The 20,401-nt window shown below is 37.5% G+C and overlaps 2 protein-coding genes across 2 annotated transcripts; both read left to right on the forward strand.

Annotated features, from left to right (window-relative positions):
* Window positions 1-1,025: 1,025 nt before the first annotated feature.
* LOC111796605 (tRNA (guanine(37)-N1)-methyltransferase 1) lies at window positions 1,026-6,333 on the forward strand. Its single transcript, XM_023679302.1, has 9 exons — window positions 1,026-2,030; window positions 2,380-2,478; window positions 3,708-3,827; window positions 3,907-4,073; window positions 4,491-4,561; window positions 4,700-4,842; window positions 5,181-5,292; window positions 5,702-5,811; window positions 5,907-6,333. The coding sequence occupies exons 1-9, from the start codon at window positions 1,122-1,124 to the stop codon at window positions 6,048-6,050; spliced, it is 1,875 nt and encodes a 624-aa protein (XP_023535070.1). The 5' UTR covers window positions 1,026-1,121; the 3' UTR covers window positions 6,051-6,333.
* Window positions 6,334-15,783: 9,450 nt separating this feature from the next.
* LOC111796644 (universal stress protein PHOS34-like) lies at window positions 15,784-16,909 on the forward strand. Its single transcript, XM_023679360.1, has one exon. It carries the CDS (start codon window positions 15,878-15,880, stop codon window positions 16,613-16,615), a length of 738 nt encoding a protein of 245 aa, XP_023535128.1. The 5' UTR covers window positions 15,784-15,877; the 3' UTR covers window positions 16,616-16,909.
* Window positions 16,910-20,401: the final 3,492 nt, after the last annotated feature.

A 20,401-nucleotide genomic window follows, 5' to 3' on the forward strand; every position in this document is an offset into this window, starting at 1 on the left:
CTGACACTTATTCTCCTCTACATCCGATGTGGGATCTCACAATCTACCCTTCCCCCCTTCGAGATCCAACGTCCTCGCTGGCACATTACTTGGTGTTTGGCTTTGATACCAATTGTAACAACTCAAGCTCACCACTAGCCGATATTATCCTCTTTGGGTTTCCCTTTCGGGATTCCCTTCAAGCTTTTTAAAACACATATGCTAGGGAAAAGTTTCCACACCCTCATAAAGAATGTTTTGTTATTCTCCCAGCTCATGTGTGATCTCACAAATCCACCCCATTCGGGGCCCAACATCCTCACTAGTGTCACAATCGCACTCTTGATAGCAGCGGACTTGCGATTGTGTCACTCACTTTCCAACGACAAGTGAGCTAAGCCAATTCGTTCTTAAATCGCCTACGGGCAAACGACGTATGCTCGAGCTTCTAGCCATGGTTTAAGAAGGTTTTAGAAAATGAGGGCAGAGAGAGATTTTTGAAGGAGAGATTTTGAAAGAGACGTTATATATGCAAGCAAAAGAGTAACGAACAACGGCTCACAGTATATAACTCTTGGTAGGGAGAAGTTGACAACTAGTCATATCCTCCTGTAGTGAGGCATTTCATGTCCAGCAGGTCTAGACATTTTTTCCGAAACCTCATACTCCCTAGAAATAGAAAAGTAAAACTAGAACATGGGAAGACATAAAAGGTTTGACATGGGCATGCGGCCATAGGCAACACGCCTTAGACGAGCATGACCGTGACAGCACTCGTTATTCTCTCAAATCAATGTGGAATCTCACAATTCACTCCGTCTGTGCCCGGCATCCTCGCCGACACTTGTTTTCCTCTCCCATCTAGGTGGGATCTCACAAATTAGGATAATCGACAAAAAGAAAAAAAAAAACCTTTAAATAATATTTTAATTTTCGTATTTTTTCTTTCTAGTTATTTTGTTTGGTACTAAACCAATCAAACGGAACTGAGCAGCCCATATTTACCGCCAAAGACGGCCCAAACAAAAGAAGCCTTGTCTAAATCTTAAACCCTCCTCAAATTTTGGTTTATCTTCAACCTTCAATCCGTAGTCGCCATGGATACTTCTAACCAGTAGCTTGAATCACTTGCCCGTGAGATTATGGTTACAAAGCTTTTCCTCAGGCCACAGTCGCTTCCTCTCACCGCCTTTACACCGAAATTCATCTTCCCGTCGAAGCGCTTTCTCCCGATATACTTCACCCCACCGTTCTCCTCCACCATAATCCACTCCCAATCTCAATTCTCCGCCCACACTTTCTCCTATGGACCTTCTCTTCGCAAGGGCCACCATCCATTTCCATCGGTATCCAGACAGCTTCCTCTTGATAACTTTCAACCTGTTATCAAGACCGTAATTGGAAATCCGGAGAGGGAGCGGTTGCAGAACGAGAAAAGTGAAGAGGCAATATTAGATGAAGATGCCTTCATTCGGATTTTTGACGTTGCTGCACTTCGAATTCCTTCTAGAGGTTGTTTCGAGCTTGAGAATCGGCTACGTGGCCATCTCTTGAACTGGCCACGGATTCGCAATATTGCAAGAGTTCCCGGCGACGAGGTCGAGGCCGAACTGGCAGAGCTTGTGGGAGAGCAGAATCGGAGCTATTCCGACGACGGAGATGGAGTTGATATTGATTCGCTGCACCGGCGAATTTATGGGAAAGCTGAGGACGATGGGGGGCCTCTGAGTCCCGTGTTGTACAGGGAAAAGCTAGTGAAAACGTTCGATTCTAAAGGGTATGTGAACTTCAGACATTTGGCGAAAATGTCGAGGCCGAAGAAAAAGAAGGAGAAGAAGGAAGAAGGGAAAGACGAGGGGATTAAAAGAATGGGGAAAAGTGAATTTGCCGTTGTGGAGGTCGTGGAGAGTGAGGAACTGGAAGTGGATGATATGAAGGGATTGTTGGGAGATGAGTTTAAGGGTGGAAAATGGAGGGGTTCGACTAGATTGTTGCTTTTGGACGAACGATATGCAGACAAAGGCGTAGAAGAGCTTCCAGAGGCGATTAAGGTAGCTGTTTTGATAGTTACCTGTTCAACATTTTGATATGAGAATTTGTTACTTCATTCATGTTTCTTGATCTGCATTTAGTGTTTTGATAGTTACTTGTTCAACATTTTGATATGAGAATTTGTTACTTCATTCATGTTTCTTGATCTGCGTTTAGTGTTTTGATAGTTACTTGTTCAACATTTTGATATGAGAATTTGTTACTTCATTCATGTTTCTTGATCCGTGTTCAGATAGTTACTTGTTCAACATTTTGATATGAGAACTTGTTCAACATTAGTTGATGAGAACCTTATCTTGGTCGCTCTTGTATTTTAGAATCAAAATTTTCTGGTTTCTTGTACTTCAGGCTCTGCTGAAAGGAGAAACCCAAGAAAGCAAGAAATCAACGATTGAGCTTGTGAGGTGCAGGCTTACTTTATATTATGATTACTGGCAGATGAATGAGGTACTCACAAGAGGGATAATTTTGGTGTTCTTGTTATTTGTTTTCTATTTATAATCTAATTCATTATATCGTTTCATTTTGATTGCTTAGTTTTAGTCTCTAAATCTATTCAGTTTTCTATGTGTCAATTCATTTTGATTCAAGAATTCTAGTTTCAGTAAACTTAGCGTTAAATCATTTCTTTACATGGTTGATTGGTTATCTGAATGTTTCTGAAGCTAAGAGGTGGAAATGTGACAACATATTATCTTCTAAAAATTGGATACGGGCATACACGCTACACATACACACTCATATTAACATATATATGTCAACGTGGTGGTACCTAAGCCGAGCTCAACTGGTTTAGTCATATACTGTTGAGTAAGGAGTTAGAAGTTCGAATCTTCCATTCCATTCCTGCATTTCGTTGAACTAGAAAAAAATAGCGATACTGTGATGTCCCACATTGGTTGGGGAGGAGAATAAACCACCATTTATAAGAGTGTGGAAACCTTTCCCTAGCAGACGCATTTTAAAACCTTGAGGGGAAGCCCGAAAGGGAAAACCCAAAGAGGACAATATCTGCTAGCGGTGGATTTGGGCCGTTACAAATGGTATCAGAGCCAGACATCGGACGATGTGCCAGCTTTCTCGCTGTTCCCTGAAGGGGGGTAGACACGATGCGGTGTGCCGGTAAGGACGTTGGGCCCCAAAGGGGGTGGATTTGGGGGCGGTTTCACATCGATTGGAGGAAGGAAAGAGTGCCAGCGAGGACGCTGGGCCCCGAAGGGGGTGGATTGTGATGTCCCACATTGGTTGGGGAGGAGAACAAACCACCATTTATAAGGGTGTGGAAACCTTCCTCTAGCAGACGCGTTTTAAAGCCTTGAGGGGAAACCCGTCCCCTCAAAGGGAAAACCCAAAGAGGACAATATCTGCTAGCGGTGGATTTAATCTTTATCAACATAAAATCTTCACCGTTACGCATATGTATCTTTTGTTCTATAAGTTGTTGTCTGCTTTACACATTCTACTGATTTTTATGTTAAAAAAAAACTATAGTTTCAATTATTATATTGCATTTGCAAGCTCCCGACTAAACCATATACCCCTTTCCCGAGTCGGATAAAGCTTTATTATTTTGGCTAAATGATATCAGTATATTGTTCGTCCCTGCCTGATAAATGTCAGATTGCACAAATTGGCTGTTAAAATTCACTATTGAAAGTCCTTTGCACTGCTTTCAGGTTTTGGAGGCCTTGCTTCCAAAGGATATGGTTATTCCTTCAGCCTTTGAAACCGTTGGACATATTGCACACCTAAACCTTAGAGATGAACATCTCCCATACAAGAAGCTTATAGCCAAGGTAAATTAGTTTACATGTCTTGTATCAAATATAATGGAATTCAATTTTGTTCTCATAAGAAAGTAGCCTTCCCATTCAGGTTGTTTTGGATAAAAATAAGCCAAAGATACAAACAGTAGTGAATAAGATTGATGTCATCAACAATGATTACAGGACAATGCAACTTGAAGTTTTAGCTGGGAACCACTCCCTTGTGACCACTGTAGTTGAGAATGGTTTACGATTTCATTTGGACTTAGCAACAGTGTAAGTTCTTCTCTCCGCAAAAGCTAGTATAAAATTAGTTGCTATTTCTTTCCCTTTTATCAAGTATCATGATAAGTTAATAACAATATTTGGAATAGTCATGGAACGCGATTTTAGGATATGATGTTGACATGGTTAGTCACGAGCAAAATCACTCTCAGACGCACTTTCAATTATTGAAATTATGTTTGAAAGTGTAAAATTAAGATGAAATTGATTTTGAATGATTTTCGAGTGTTCGGAACTGATTTTGAATTCGAACACGATGAAGGTGATTTTAGCATTCCCTTAAGGCGCCTAAGGTGATAATCTCTTGAAAAGATTCTTAAAACTCATAGATGAATTATGATTGAAGGAATTTGTAAGATTAGAAGTTCAAAATTTTGGGAAGGATTTTTAATCTCTCTCTCCTTATAGGTACTGGAATTCAAGGCTCGCAACTGAGAGACACAGGCTACTAAGTGGCTTTACGTGCAAAGATGTTGTTTGTATGTTTGTCCTAGATTCACTTAGAACTTCTTCGTCTTAGTTTTATGAATGTTTTCTGAAGTTTACTTTCTGCCATCGACGACTCTTATAAGGCAAAAATAATAATTGACCACTTGTTCTGAAATGGGAATCATCAGGTGATGTCTTTGCTGGTGTCGGTCCAATATCCATATCTGCTGCAAGAATAGTAAAGAAAGTATATGCCAATGATTTGAACCCAAATGCGGTTGAATATCTAGAAAGAAATAGTGTTCTCAATAAGCTCGAGAGGAAGATTGAGGTATGATATCTTTAAAATTTGCAACTTTGATCATGTTTTCTCGTCTGATGGAAAAGGGTAGAATGTGTTGAGGATCGTTGGGAGGGAGTCCCACGTTAGCTAATTAAGAGGACGATCATGGGTTTATAAGTAAGGAATACATCTCCATTGGTATGAGGCCTTTTGGAAAAACCAAAAGCGAAGCCACGAGAGCTTATGCTCAAAGTGGACAATATCATACCATTGTGGAGGTTCGTGGTTCCTAACAGAATGATATTCTCCTCAATTGTTAATCTGCATCTTTATAGTGTCAGGGTAGTATTCCTTCTCATTCATTACTCTGTTTTACCACTTTCAAGGTTTTTAACATGGAAGGAAGGAGGTTCATCAGCGCTATGTTTGCAAGTGAGAAAGCTCCAAAAATTACACAAGTTGTCATGAATTTGCCAAAGGATGCTGCTGAATATCTAGGTTTGACCCAAATCCCTTTTCCCTCTCCCACCTATATCTCACACTCACATCAGCATCATACTACAACCTTCACTCATGCCATGTCATAAAATCTTCTAGGATTTAGTCCGTGTAACAGCTGTCAGCATCTTCGCTAGCACACCTCCCGTTGTCTGGCTCTAATACCATTTGTAATAGCTCAAGCCCACCGTTAGTAGATATTATCCTCTTTGGGCTTTTCCTTCTAGACTTCCCCTCAAGGTTTTAAAACGCGTCTACGAGGGAGAGGTTTTGGGAATCCACCCCCATGGTAGCTTAGCGGTGGGCTTGGGCTGTTTCAGACGTCTGTTTTTTGATCTCTTTTATCATTTTTTAGTTTAAGATTATAGAATCCTGTCGTCCCATTACCGCCTCTTTTCCTACACCGCAGATACTTTCAAAGGCATACTAAGAGACCGATCGGATTTAGAGTTCATATCGCCAACGATCCATGTTTATGGATTCTCAAAAGCTCGAGATCCAGAATTCGACTTTCACGAGGTTTGATCCTAAAATGTTCAATTTGAGCGTCCTTCATTCATCCTTTTCCTACAATATGACTGCTTATGTTGCAACAATTGATATGAATATTGCAGAGGATAAGAATTGCACTAACTGAGGTTGCTGTTGATGTTGATATGCGAAGGGTCCGACTTGTGGCACCAGGAAAATGGATGTTATGTGCTTCATTTAAACTTCCCAGAAGTGTCGCTTTTTCAAAGCGTGGACTTAATATGTAAATTACATAGACCATTTTTTTTTAAGGAGAGTCTAGCCTCAATTAAGGGGAGGCAGGCGTAGTTTGTTCGAGGGGAGGTGTTGGGTGATGAAGAGTTTATAAACAAAGATTACTCTCTCCATTGGTGTGAGACCTTTTAGGGAAGCCCAAAGCAAAGCCATGAGAGTTTATGCTCCAAGTCGACAATATTATACAATTGTGGAGAGTCTTGTATGTCTAACATGCGGAAGTGTTACTTTGCTTAATATGTAAATTACATAGACGAATTTGTTTTAATATCATAATTATGTTCATTCTCAAATTCACATGTCTTTTATTTCTTATTTAAATTGCATTTTGGTTAATGTTTTGCATTATTGTTTTTAAAAGAAATAACAATATCTCAATCTTCAAACAAAATATAATTTCTAAGGGGCTGTTTCGAGTTCGTTCCTTGACCTGCACGCAGTGGCCTGCTCTTGTCGTGGGAGCAGCTCGAGCAATCCACCAACATCCAATAGGTTCAGGGCTGGGACTCCTGTACCTAGCTCGTAAAGCCATTCCTTTTTCCAAGGTTATGGATCTATTTTGCCAACTTCTCTTGCTTATATTGTTGCATCAATCATAGTCTGTGGGTGTTGCATGTGGAAACATCGATATATGATGCCCAGGTATACGTGCCCTCAACTAAAAGGCTTTAGGTGCAACTTGCTTTCAAAGATTCAATGGTTTGCGGGAAAATATTAGTCTTAGGTTAAATTATTTTGAACTTTTAACGGTGTTTAAAAAAAAAAAAAAAAATCTAATAAGTCATTTAAATTTCAATTTTGTGGTTAATAGATTTTAAATTTTTTAAATTGGTGTCTATTCAATACATTTTATAAAGCCGAAGACTTACTTAAAAGTTCAAGATCCAAATAGATACAAAGCTCGTAACTACACACGTAAGCTTATGCTCAAAGTGGTATGATATTGTCCACTTTGAACATAAACTCTCATGACTTTGCTTTGGGCTTCCCAAAAGGCATCATTCGAAGAGAGTATTCTTTGTTTATAAACCTATGATCATTCCCTAAATTAGTCGATGTACATCATCCAACACCTCCCCTCGAACAAAGTACGCCCCTCCTTAATTGAGGCTCGACTCCTTTAAAGTCTTAATAATTTTTTACTATGCTTTCGAGGAGGCTTGACTTCTTTTCTTTTGGAGTTCTCTGTTCAACATTTGAAGATTTACCAATCTATTGGGCATGACTCTGATACCATGTTAGACGAACACGACTCTCCACAATGATATAATATTGTCCACTCTGAACATAAGCTCTCATCATCCAACAGATATTAGTATCGGGATGAAGTATCTATTTATCATTATTATTATTATTATTATTACTATGTGAGAGAAGAATTAGAAGAATTGGGTAAAAAATAAAAATAAAAAATAATAATCCATTTATCCATGGGTATTACCAGACATCTCCCAGACACATTCTGCTTCAACCTCTCATCATTTTGTTTTGTACTCATTTTAGTCCTCACAACCCTAACTAACACTCCCAACATTCAACGGCCCAGATTCATCCTCTCTCTTTCTCTCTGTTCTCTCTCCGAGAGAGGATCTGAGTTCTTGAGATTGATGGAGATCTAAATTTTGATAAATATGATTATGTCTATCCCCTTTGTGTGGTCCTAAACCCCCTACCACCACTCTGCTCTTAACTTCTTCATCCCGAGCTTTCTAGATGTCTCGACTCTTAAAATTTACGTTCTTCGTTGTAATCGAAACTGGTACGAAGGCACGTGTTCGTAATACCCACAATTCTAACTTGGGTTTTTGTTTCAATTCTGCCTCTACTGTTCCAACGTGTTTCGTTTTTTATCGAGCTTTCTAGATGTCTCGATTATTGAAATTTACGTTCTTTGTTCAAATTGCTACTAGTACGAAGGCACGTGTTCGTAATAAACACAATTCTAACCCTTCTTTTACTCTAGGGTTTTGTTTCAATTCTACTATTCTAATATTTTTCATTTTTATCGAGCTTTTTTGATGTCCCGGTAGTTGAAATTTACGTTCTTCGTTCAAATTGCTACTGGTACGAAGACACGTGTTCATAATAACCACAATTGTAACCCTTCTGTTACTCTAGGGTTTTGTTTCAATTCTGCCTCTACTGTTCCAATGTGTTTCGTTTTTTTATCGAGCTTTCTAGATGTCTCGATTGTTAAAATTTACGTTCTTCGTTCAAATTGCTACTGTTACATGGCACGTGTTCGTAATAACCACAATTATAACCCTTCTTTTATTCTAGGGTTTTGTTTCAATTCTGCCTCTACTGTTCCAACGTTTTTCATTTTTTACCAAACTTTCTAGATGTCTCAACTGTTAAAATTTACGTTCTTCGTTAAAATTGCTACTAGTAAGAAGGCATGTGTTCGTAATAACCACAATTATAACCCTTTTTTTACTCTAGGGTTTTTTTTTTTCAATTCTGCCTCTATTGTTCCAACGTTTTTAATTTTTTACCAAGCTTTCTAGCTGTCTCAACTGTTAAAATTTACGTTCTTCGTTAAAATTGCTACTGTAACATAGGCACGTCTTCGTAATAACCACAATTCTAACCCTTCTTTTATTCTAGGGTTTCAATTTTTCATTTTTACCGAGCTTTCTAGGTGTTTCGACAGTTAAAATTTACGCTCGGGTTCGTATATAATTGTGTTTGGATTGTAGCATGAAAGGTTAATGACAAATTCATTTACCATCTAACTTCATAATTCAATCATATATTCTATATGGTTTAGTATTCTTTTTTTTCAACATATAATAAAATGTAGAATCTTTAGCATTTGAAGTGGGACCCACATCCATTAATAGAATTAAGCTTCTAAAGTACATCAGCCTTTTCGACCGAACCCCAAAATGACCAAAATCACGACTCTAAATTTTACGAGCTAACCAGCTAGCTAAAGTGGGAGCGACCACAACTAAAAGAAAACAGTTTGTATATTCAAAAACTAAGACCATTCCAATTGAACACGCTTCGGTTTCTCATTTTGATGTAAGGGTTTAGCCAATGTATAGTGTTGTCAAGCACGAGATGATCCACAAAGTGGTCTAGTATTGTCAGCTCCTCTCCGAGAACAATAACCAATTCCCGTAACCTATAAACCTTATGAGAATGAAAAAGTAAGTAAGACCCAAACGAATAATGTCACGGTTGGATGATGAAAGTCCCACATCTGCTAATTTAGGGAATGGTCATGAGTTTATAAACAAAGAATACTCTCTCTATTGGTAAGGAAGTCCAAAGCAAAGCCAGGAGAGCTTATGCTCAAAGTGGACAATATAATACCATTGTGGGGAGTCGTGTTCGTCTAATAGTCACAACGTATCATACAGGCATCAAACAGTTCGGGTTTGCATCCAAAATTTTAATAAATTTTTATTTCAAAATTAAATTAGAAAAAATATTTAATTAATAATAATGAGGAGAGAGAGAGAGGTAGAGAGAGAGAGAGAGAGGGATTCCATCCACCAATCATAGGCAAAAGGCCACAATCTGCTCCCCAGAAACCAAGAATCCATCGTGTCCGCCCAAACCCAGCAACCTTTCTCTCTCTTCTCACACGTGTCAACACTCCCTTCCCACGTGCCAAACCCACCTTTCATTTCTTCCTCCTCAGCCGCCTATTTCTTAGCCCACTCTCAATATTGGGTAGGGACCACCTCACTGTGGTCCCCACTCCCAAACCAACACCACAATCTCTTTCGCCAATCACCATCATCCGATCCGAATCATTAATTTCAATAATTTTTATTTATTTATTTATTTCATATATATATATATATATATATCTCAATGAATTATTTAATTTTAAAAATTTATTAATTTTATATTTAATAAATAATACTTGAAACTTACTTATTTTTCCTAATTATATATATATTTAATGAATTTTTAAATTTAAAAAATGATTAATAAGTTTATATTTTATGGATTTATTAATTTTTAAACAAACTTGGGTATTTAATTTTTTTTTAATTAATTAAAAAAAAACCTATTTTTTAGGGATTAAAACAATTTATTTATTATTATTTTATTGTCTGTTTTCACCCTAATCGCATCGACACGCTTCGGTTCGGTCACGCGGTTTGGGCTCTTTTCCTCTACACAACCCTTGACCGCCATATTATCAAGGCATCACTTGCGTGAAATCCTACGTGTCGCTCTTCCATTGGCTATTTAATCATCCCTTGTTTTTACCTTTTTTTTTTAATAAACTAATCAAAATTTAATCTTTTTTTTTTAATTTATTTCAAATATTAAAAAAAATAATTTTTAATTAATAAAGATTATTCTCTATCACTAATCACTAATTTATATTTGGATTATAGTTTATTAATATTGATTTTATTTATATATAATTAATAAATATGTGAATATTATTATATTAATATTTTTATCCTTTAATTTCTATTAATGTACGAAATATATATTAAATCTATTTTTTTTCCTATAATAATTATTGGAAAAGGCAGGTTAATTAAAGCCTAATAAAAATAAATTTGATAATAGGTATAGGTTAATTTATATATATATATATATATATATATATATATATATAGAGAGAGAGAAAAAAATTGGGACATTAGAGGGTTCAGCTTTTTGGAATTTAAGGGCACATATGAAGAAAGTACATCATTGCAATCCTACCTAACACTAGCTGCACCTCTTTTTTTTTAGGAGGGATGGTCAATTTATACTTCTATATATTGAGATTCTCGACTCGGGATGCCGTGAGAATCAATGATATGCTATGTTCGAGTTGTATGTTAGTCAATACAATACGTGCTAGAAAAACTTAGGTTAGTCTGTAGGGTTAGTCGGGGCTCAAGTCAAGTAAGTAAAATGATTGTGTTGTTGGAGATGCATGGAAATTTTGAGGTCATGGGGCGTCGAATATGGATTCTAAATCTTGGTTTGAACCCTAGATATGAAGGGTTACGTACAATATCTTCTTAAAATACATGCATGACCATATAAGCTCTAACCGTGTATCAAGTTCATGGTCTTTTACTCTCATTGCTTTTTCAGTTCAATCAAGCCCTTAAATTTGGCCTGTTTGTTTCAGTTGTACGATGATGAAAGTCCCACGTCAACTAATTTAGAGAATGATCGTGGGTTTATAATCAAGGAATACTATCTCCATTGGTATGAGGTCTTTTGGGGAAGCCCAAAGCAAATCCACCAGAGTTTATGCTCAAAGTGGACAATATCATATCATTGTGGAGAGTCGTGTTCATGTAACATAAGTAAGGGCAACAAGTCGAGTCCGTATTAATCAGGGTTAGGGTTTTGATAGGGGTTGGATGACCACCTCAAAAAGAGTGGCCACATAGAATATATATATATATATATATATATATCACAGATCACTCAATTTAAGAATTAGGAGGGACAGTTTCCTATTATATTTAAAATCTCGGACATAATGATATAATTTTTTTCTATGGAACAAAATTTAAAAATTTATTAAATATATTTAAAAATAATTAAAATTTAAAATATATAATTCTATTAAATATTTATTTAAAATTTACTGATAAATAGGACATAAAGTGATACAATTTTTTCTCTGCAACAAAATTTAAAATTTTATTATATATATATATATATATATAAATTAACTTATAAAAGTTTAGAAATTAAATGAATGAAACAGTAAAAAAAAAAAAAAAAAAATTACACACATAATGGGAACATGATCACTATAAACATGGCGATGTCCCATTAGACAGGCAGTTCTGCATGTTTTACTCTTCTCTCTCTCCTCCCTCTCTCTTTCTCTCTCTAGAAGTCCTGAGCCTTAAAACCCCCAATCTCTCAAACCCAACCTCTGATTCTTCTTCAATGGCGTCTCCCATGGTGGTGATCGAAGAAACCAAGCCCGGCGAGCCCCTCAAAACCAGAGCCGCCAGAAAAACCGCCGCCAAAAATCCCCACCACAAAAAACCGCCGCAGAGAGGCCTCGGCGTTGCTCAGCTCGAACGGTTAAGGCTTCAAGAACGGTGGAAGAAAATGACCGAAATCTCCCCTCCCCATCCCTTCCAATCCCACTCCCCCTTCCTCCTCGATTTCCCCTTGCAGTTCCCCGCCGCCGCCGCCGCCGCCGGAGGTAATGACTACGCTACCGGCGTTTTGGGTTTCATCGGAAATGGTGGGTTTGGCAGCGGCGGTGGACTGATGACATTGGAGCCGTTTCCACACGGCGGTGGAGCCATGGTGGACCCCAGACTTTTGATTGGAAATAGCGTTGAGGCTACCAGAGAGCTCTCTTCAATCCCAAACTTGCCGCCTCCACCACCACCGCCACCGCCTCCTCCGCCGTGTGTTTCTGATCGTTGTGATATTTGTTTTAAGGTAAAATCTCTATAATCCAATATATATTTTTCAAAAACCATTTGAAATTTTAACATCGCGATTTTTTATTCCCAGAAGAAACGAGTCAATTTCAGCAATACAATGAAAGAGAAGAACATTATCGGAAATGCAGAGCCGCCGCCGCCACCGGCGGCCGCGAGTTTCGATTTTCTCGGTCTGAGTACAAATTCCGCCGCCACAGATTTCGATTTCAGTTTAAATTTCAACCAGGTGATTCAAAAACAAAACCCAGAAAAACCCAGATCATAAAATTCCAAAACAAACCCGAAATTTAACGATCTTCTTGTCGGTGTAATGAAACAGGACGGAGCAGGGGTTAAGCAAATACACCGGAAAGTGGCAGGGAAGGGCGGCGGCGGCGGCGGTGAAGGAAGTACATTAATGGAGTATGAGTTTTTTCCAAGGAAAAATGGCAGAGGAACAGAGTTCGAGGAGCGGAAAAGGCCAAATGAAGAATTGGGATTATTTGCAGAGGAAGAAGAAGAAGAAGAAGAAGAAGCAGTACAGGCGGTGGATCATGGAGAAGGTTCTTGTATTACTACGAGCTGCAGTGATATCATTAATGGCGGTACCAGAAATTCCACTGTTCTTGATTTGTCTCTTAAGCTTTCATTTTAGATGCAAAAATGGCGGAATCCCTTTTTTGTTCATGATTTCCATGTGAATCAGACACCCATTTATATACATTTCATTTTGTTCATCCCATTTTTATTAAATGGGATGTTCTTCATGTTCATCAGCATTTACTTTGAACAAATTTAGGGTTTATAATTTCATAATTCAACATAAACCCTTTATACATTTTAAAATTTTAATCTCTAAAGTCGAATTCCGAAAACGAAAAACATGTTTTTATAATTATCGGTTTGATTACTATTAGTTGAACGAGTTTTTAAATATTTGTTTTTGTTTTTGAAATTTACAATCTAGATAGAAACTTTGAAAGTTCAAGTAAAGGTTAGAAATACTCTCACTCTGTTGGAGCTGCTCTCCCGAGGGTCTGTGAATATAACATTCCAAGCTCACCACTAGTAGATATGTTATGTTTTGACCCATTACGTATCCGTTGTTAGTCTCATAATTTTTGTTTAAAACGCGTCTGTTAGGAAGATGTTTTCACACTCTAAGGAATGTTTCATCTTTAACCACCGTGGGATTTCATAATACACGCCTTGGGGCCAGCATTCTAGCTGACACCGAACCGATGTGGGATCTCACAATCCATGCCTTGGGGCCAACAGCCTAGCCGACACCCAATCGATGTGGGATCTCACAATCGACCCCTTGGGGCCAGCGTTCTAGCTGACACTCAACTGATGTGGGATCTCAAAATTCACCCCTTGGGACTAGCGTTCTAGCTGACACCCAAATGTGAGATCTCACAATCCACCCCTTGGGCCAGCATTCTAGCTGACACCCAACCGATGTGGGATCTCACAATCCACCTCTTGGGGCAACGTTCTAGCTGACACCCAACCGATGTGTGGGATCTCACGATCCACTCCTTGGGCCAGCATCCTAACTAACACTCAACCCATGTATGATCTCACAATCCACTCCTTAGCTGACACACCACTTGAAGTCTATCTCTTATACAATTTGTAACGGTCCAAGTCCACCCCTAACAAATATTTTCGCTTTACACATCTGTCACATATAGATTTCCACACCCTTATAAGGAATGTTTCGTTCTCTTCTCCAACCAACGTAGGATCTCTCAGTAGATCTACATGACATCTAATCCACACAAACTTAGGGGAGCCACTCAGTGGAACCTGCATTTACATGGACGATTCCATACTATATAGTCGAAAAGAATCGCTACAAGAAGTTTTCCCGACTATTGTTAATCCGAGTAAACCCCATCTTATTGCTAAAGAAACGAACCCGAACAAATACCGGAACAAATAAGTTTTAGTTTAAGAAATCCGACTAGAAATTCAAACTAGGAAAGGGATGAAAGCAAGAGAATGTGAGCTCTGGGGGCAGCAGGCAATGGGAGGGCTGATTTAGAATAGAATTCCAAAAGGGAAGAAACAAGCAGTCCATGGAACCCCCAGTGATACCTGAGCTGAGTGTAAATATGGACCAAACAGAAACAAGCAGATAGCAGCAGGTAGCAGATTGATAGCAGCAGCGGCAGCAGCCCAAGGGCTCTGCTAGTGAAGGCGCACTGTCTTCTCCATTGCCTCTTCAACCATCTTTCCTTTGCTCTTCTTCGACCTTACCCGATATAGCTTTTCAATTCTTTTTGTTGTTCGCTCAAAATTCTTACATAAATGTCTAAATAACAATGGTTGAATCGAATGAATTAACGACGTTTGAAACACTGTGATTCGTGAGGGTTTTTATATGACTCGAGAATCCAACCAACCTAGATTTTTTTAACCCAGATTATAAAAGTTGGGTACAGTTGGGTTGGGTTCAATTTTTGGAAAATCGAAAATTTGGATTGGTTTGCAAGTTGACATTTTTTTTTTAAGTTTTATTTATCCACAATTTATAATTATTCGGATATAATCTTAGATAAAAATATATTAAAAGTTCGCAAATAAATACAAATCAATATATAATTATTCACATAAAAAAAAATCAATAAAAAATGACAAACGAATATTGTAACATATTAACATTTTCAACATTGTCATAAAACTAAAGACAGCTAAATACGGATATTTATTGAGAATTCGTTAAAATAAAAAAGTAAAAATAGAAGGATAGATCAAATTAAATAAACAATAAAAATGATTAGTTTAAAAATGTTGTAATAACAAAAATAAACATACTATAAAATATTTTAATTGCACGGCAGCCCTAAACTAAATAAAATAAGAAATTAAAAATAATAAAATAAGATAAAAGAAATTAAACAAAATAATAATAAGAAAAAATGTATATCCGTGGCGTGGGTGTCCTTAGAGAGGCCGAGTACGACTCTGGCAAACATATTAATATGGAAGGATTCTTAGTATAATTTATATATTTTTATTTGGCTCGGGTCAACCCGAAAGTTTTATCCACGAACCTAAAATCGAACCGATTCAGTTCGAGTTCAGGAAAATGAACCCAACCCTACCCGGAATGCTAATCCAACCCAACCTAACCCTTATAGTTTGAGTTTTGGGTTGGTGCAAGTTGTGGGGTTGAATGTATCCACTAAAAATAGGAATAATTTTTTTTGAATTGGGCCAGAGGTAAGATTAGGCCCAAGATTATGGGGCTTTCTTGTGTTCATTTCCGACCAGCAAAAGAAGGCCCATTTAATAAAAGCCCACGAACATAGAATCTTCTATAAGACGTTCCCCATCTTCGTTTTCTTCTACGCTCGTTTTCCATTCCGAACAAGTTTCCCGGATATCTCTGAGCTTCCATTTCCCACAATTTCTCCATCCAATTTCGATTTTTCTTCATGGATCCTCAGCACCAGCTTCGAGATCACACCTTAGATCCTGACCCCCAACTTCCCTCCATCAAAATTCACCATCCGGCTTCCCCTCGCCACCCATCCGCCACCACCCCCGCCGNAGGCGTTGCCGTTGACCTTTCCGAAGAGAGCGCTTATGCTGTCCGCTGGGCTGTTCAACACTACCTTCGCCCTGGTGATGCTGTTATTCTTCTCCATGTTAGCCCTACCTCCGTACTCTTCGGCGCCGATTGGGGGGCCATTGATATTTCTCTGAAGACTGCTGGTGATAATTCAGATGATGAGGATGCGGGCGATGCTGATAATAATCAAAATCAGAATCGCAGCGAGCGGTCGAAACGTAAAATGGAGGACGATTTTGATGCTTTCACTGCCTCGAAAGCTGCCGATCTAGCTAAACCTATAAAAGATGCTCAGATTCCGTACAAGATTCACATAGTGAAGGATCATGACATGAGAGAGAGGCTGTGTTTGGAAGTGGAGAGATTAGGGCTCAATGCCCTAATCATGGGCAGTCGGGGCTTTGGTGCAGCAAGGCGCGGTAAAGACGGCGGACTTGGTAGTGTCAGTGATTATTGCGTCCATCATTGTGTGTGTCCTGTGGTGGTGGTACGGTTTCCAGATGAGAAGGAGAGCGGTACTATCGGCGGCGCTATGGTGGCGCTGAAGGAAGAGGACGAGGCCGGGATGAAGTCTGCATCTGCGGAACCGGTGGAATCTTAAGGTTAGAAATCTCTGTTTTTCGAGATTGCTTCTCGTATTGTAATGGGTTTCCTTGGTTTGTTTTTTTGAAGCCAGAAGCGATTCTAAGTCTAGTTGTCGTCTAGTTTTCCATTGGAACAAAGTTGAACATACGGTCTATCAGAATGTTGCAAATTTGCTAAGTATTTCCCCACTTTCATGTTTGTTTAGTAGAGCATGGCTATGGTGAACTTGTTTCTGTTCTTGCTTTCAATAACTTAATGTAATTATGTTATATGTAATTGAAGACATAGCATCTTGTGTGTTGATTTTGTATTTTCATCTAGATTGGGGAAACAAATTTGGAATGAATGTCTCTCATCAAAATAGCGATGATGATCTTCAAGTTCTGTATAGAGGAAAGTATGATAATCTGATAATGTTGTCTAGGATACTGGGTGAAATTTGTTTCTGGGTTAAGTTATATGGATGATTAGACTCTGAAAATGACTGTTCTTGTTGTATTGAATGGTCAAGTATAGGTTATACTTGTTGTGAGATCCCACGTCGGTTGGAGAGGGGAACGAAGCACTCCTTATAAGGGTGTGGAAACCTCTCTTTAGTAGACGCGTTTTGAAACCGTGAGGCTGACGACGATACGTAACGGGCTGAATCAGACAATATCTACTAGGGATGGGTTTGGGCTATTGGCAACAGACGCGTTTTAGAAGCCTTAAGGGGAAGACCGAAAGAGAACCCAAAGAAACCATGTTTGTTAGTGGTAGACTTGAACTCTTACACTTGTCATCCTTCCTTAACCGGGACACGACATCCGACTTGGACGTAGTCCTTAGAAGACCTTGTTAGAATTATGAATCCAAATGCTAATCTCATTGAGAACTTGGTGGATTTGTTGATTGGACTGTTGTGAATTTAGTCTCTAAATTTGTCACTTCAGGGCTGGTGGAGAGTTGTAAGAATGATGAGTGGTTTGGTAAAGAGTTTTGAAAGGTAAAAAGTCCCTTTGAAAACACTACTCTCAAAGCTCATCTTAAGCTCACTCTATAAGCTTAAGCGGTTCGGTTTAACGTCTTGGCGTCCTTAATCACGAGTCTACTCTTATGCACTTTGATTGTCTACTAATCATCTGAGATTATAGATAAATCTTCATACAGAAATGCCTGCATTTTCTTCCTGAAGTAATTCTTCCTAAGTCGAGTTACTGCTTATTTCACAACAGTAAGTAGTGAAGTTGTAAGAATGATGAGTGGTTTGGTCAAGTTCTTGCTGCATTTTTTACGAGTATCTACTCTTATAGTTACTGCTTTAAGTCGAGTTGTGTTCTATGTAGGGTTTAGGGTTTATTTGATTCAGATTATGATATTTGTATTCGAGTTCCAATCGAATACAAACAAGGGTATAGAATATATGCATTATGTTTCAATGATTTTCACCAGATTGGATTGCCTTGTGTCACGGTCATGCTTTGTTGCCAAAACCCTTGCCTTCCATCACTGTATTATCGCTTTCCTTGACTTCTTTCATGATGTATAGTTTCCTTATTGTGTTTTTTTAATAAGTATATGACCATTCGGCAAGATCATGTCTACTACGGGTAGACATGAAATGCCCTAGATTGTAGGGGTGTACATTCAACCCGGCAACCTGACAACGTGGACCAACCCAACCCGAACTATAAGGGTTGGGTTGGATTAGCATTTCGGGTAGGGTTGGGTTCATTTTTCGGAACCCGAACTATAAGGGTTGGGTTGGGTTGGGTTGGGTTGGATTAGCATTTCGGGTAGGGTAGGGTTGGGTTGGGTTGGATTAGCATTTCGGGTAGGGTTGGGTTGGGTTGGATTAGCATTTCGGGTAGGGTTGGGTTGGGTTTATTTTCCGGAACCCGAACTGAATCGGTTTGGTTTTGGGTTCATGGGCAAAATGTTCGAATTGACCCGAGCCAGATTAAAATATATAAAATATATTAAGACTTTTGTTGTATTAATGGATTCGTCAGAGTGGTACTGAGTCCAACTCAAGACAATCACGCTCGAGTTCGACGTCAGTCAAATACATGTTTATGTTATATCTTATATATTTATACCTATAATACAAATATTTGTTTTTATTTTTAATTTCTTTGTTTCGTTTATATTATTTTATTATTTTTAACTAAAACTTTTAGAAAAACTAACATATAACTAGTTTTATTAATATATTTTATATATATAATACAAATATTTATTAATTATGATTTATATCTATGTTTAAGTTATTAAAAACTTTAGAATAAACTAACATATAATTATTATATATTTTATACATATAATACAAATATTTGTATTATATCTACAAATATTTATTAATTATGATTTATATCTATGTTTTAAAGTAACATATAACTTATGTTTAAATGATTTAGATCAATGTTGGTAAATTATATATATATATATATATATATATATATATATATATAATTTGAAAATATATTTTAAATTATAATATATTTATTATCTATTTATTGTAATATTATTATATCATAATATATATATATTTTTATTAGTTTAAGGTAACAGTATATTTCAATTAAAATATTTTTATATTTTTTTTATTTTTGCTCTTATTTTTTATTGAATTTATTATTATTATTATTTTGTCAATAATTAGAGATTGATTTGTGTTCGTGAACTTTTAATATATTTTATCTTCCGAATAATTATAAATTGTGGGTAAATAAAATTTAAAAAAAAAAAATTTGACAACCCAACCCGGACCCAACCCGAAAATAGAGGGTTGGGTTGGGTTGGGTTACCAATCCAACCAACCCGAACTTTTGGGTTGGGTCAAAAAAAATCTCCCAACCTGACCCAAGTCGGACCATGTACACCCCTACTAGATTGTACTATAAGGGGATGCGACTTGTCGTTTTTAGTTTAGAAATGAACTGAAGAGCGGTGTGCGATTGGTATGAATTGTGACTTCATCCGCCCTAAGGGCCATGACCATAACTTTAAGGTTTGGGAACGTCTCTTGTCTTGGAAGGTGTATTTCTCTCCCAGGCGTTTTGTGAGATCATTTTTTTTTATCATTTATGAGAGATGTCTACAGAACACATAAGCCTTTTCCGCCCCCATCTCCACCACCTATTTCATTCTTCATCTCTCGGATAGATCAGGTTTCTTGTGTGTAATCTTATGTTTATTATTATTTTTATAAAATATAGTTATTTTAAAATTTTTATTTTTCAACATAATATTCATTAAAAATTTGTAAATAAAAATTATAATAAATTCAAATTTTAATATTAACCTAAGTTTTAACCATTAAAAAAAATTTAATACCGTTTTTATCGTCGGAAGAATTAACTAAATATGTCTTTGATACATTCAAGAAATTTGTTAAGATTAGGACGGTTGCCCTCATCAATTACGCTGAAGAAAAGCTTCTTACAATCATCAATATTATTGTCTAGAATCGAGCAAGTATTTGTTACATTTTATCTTATATTATATATATAGCATTGTATTTTATTACACTTCTAGATCACACATTAGTTGTAAAAGGAAACGAAACATTCCTTACAAAGGCATGGAAACCTCTCTCAAACACGCGCGTTTAAAAAACCTATAGTGGAAGCCCAGAAGAGAAAGCCCAAAAAAGACAATATCTACTAGCGGTGGACTTAGACCATTATAAAACGATATCAAGTCCAGTTACTAGACAGCGCGAGACACTAGTCGGAGTAGAGCTATACACTCCTTAAGCTTGGAACATTACAAAATGATATCAGGTCCAGTCATTAGACAGTGCAAGGCACGAGTAGGGCTA

This window comes from Cucurbita pepo, chromosome LG06 (genome assembly GCF_002806865.2).
Source record: "Cucurbita pepo subsp. pepo cultivar mu-cu-16 chromosome LG06, ASM280686v2, whole genome shotgun sequence".
Lineage (NCBI taxonomy): Eukaryota > Viridiplantae > Streptophyta > Magnoliopsida > Cucurbitales > Cucurbitaceae > Cucurbita > Cucurbita pepo.

Bases quoted from the DNA above. Each gene is read 5' to 3' on its own strand.
- LOC111796605 (XM_023679302.1), top strand. From the start codon at position 1,122: ATGGTTACAAAGCTTTTCCTCAGGCCACAGTCGCTTCCTCTCACCGCC. The intron at 2,031-2,379 runs GTAGCTGTTTTG...CTTGTACTTCAG, and splicing joins AGCTTCCAGAGGCGATTAAG to GCTCTGCTGAAAGGAGAAAC. The intron at 5,293-5,701 runs GTTTGACCCAAA...CCTACACCGCAG, and splicing joins GGATGCTGCTGAATATCTAG to ATACTTTCAAAGGCATACTA.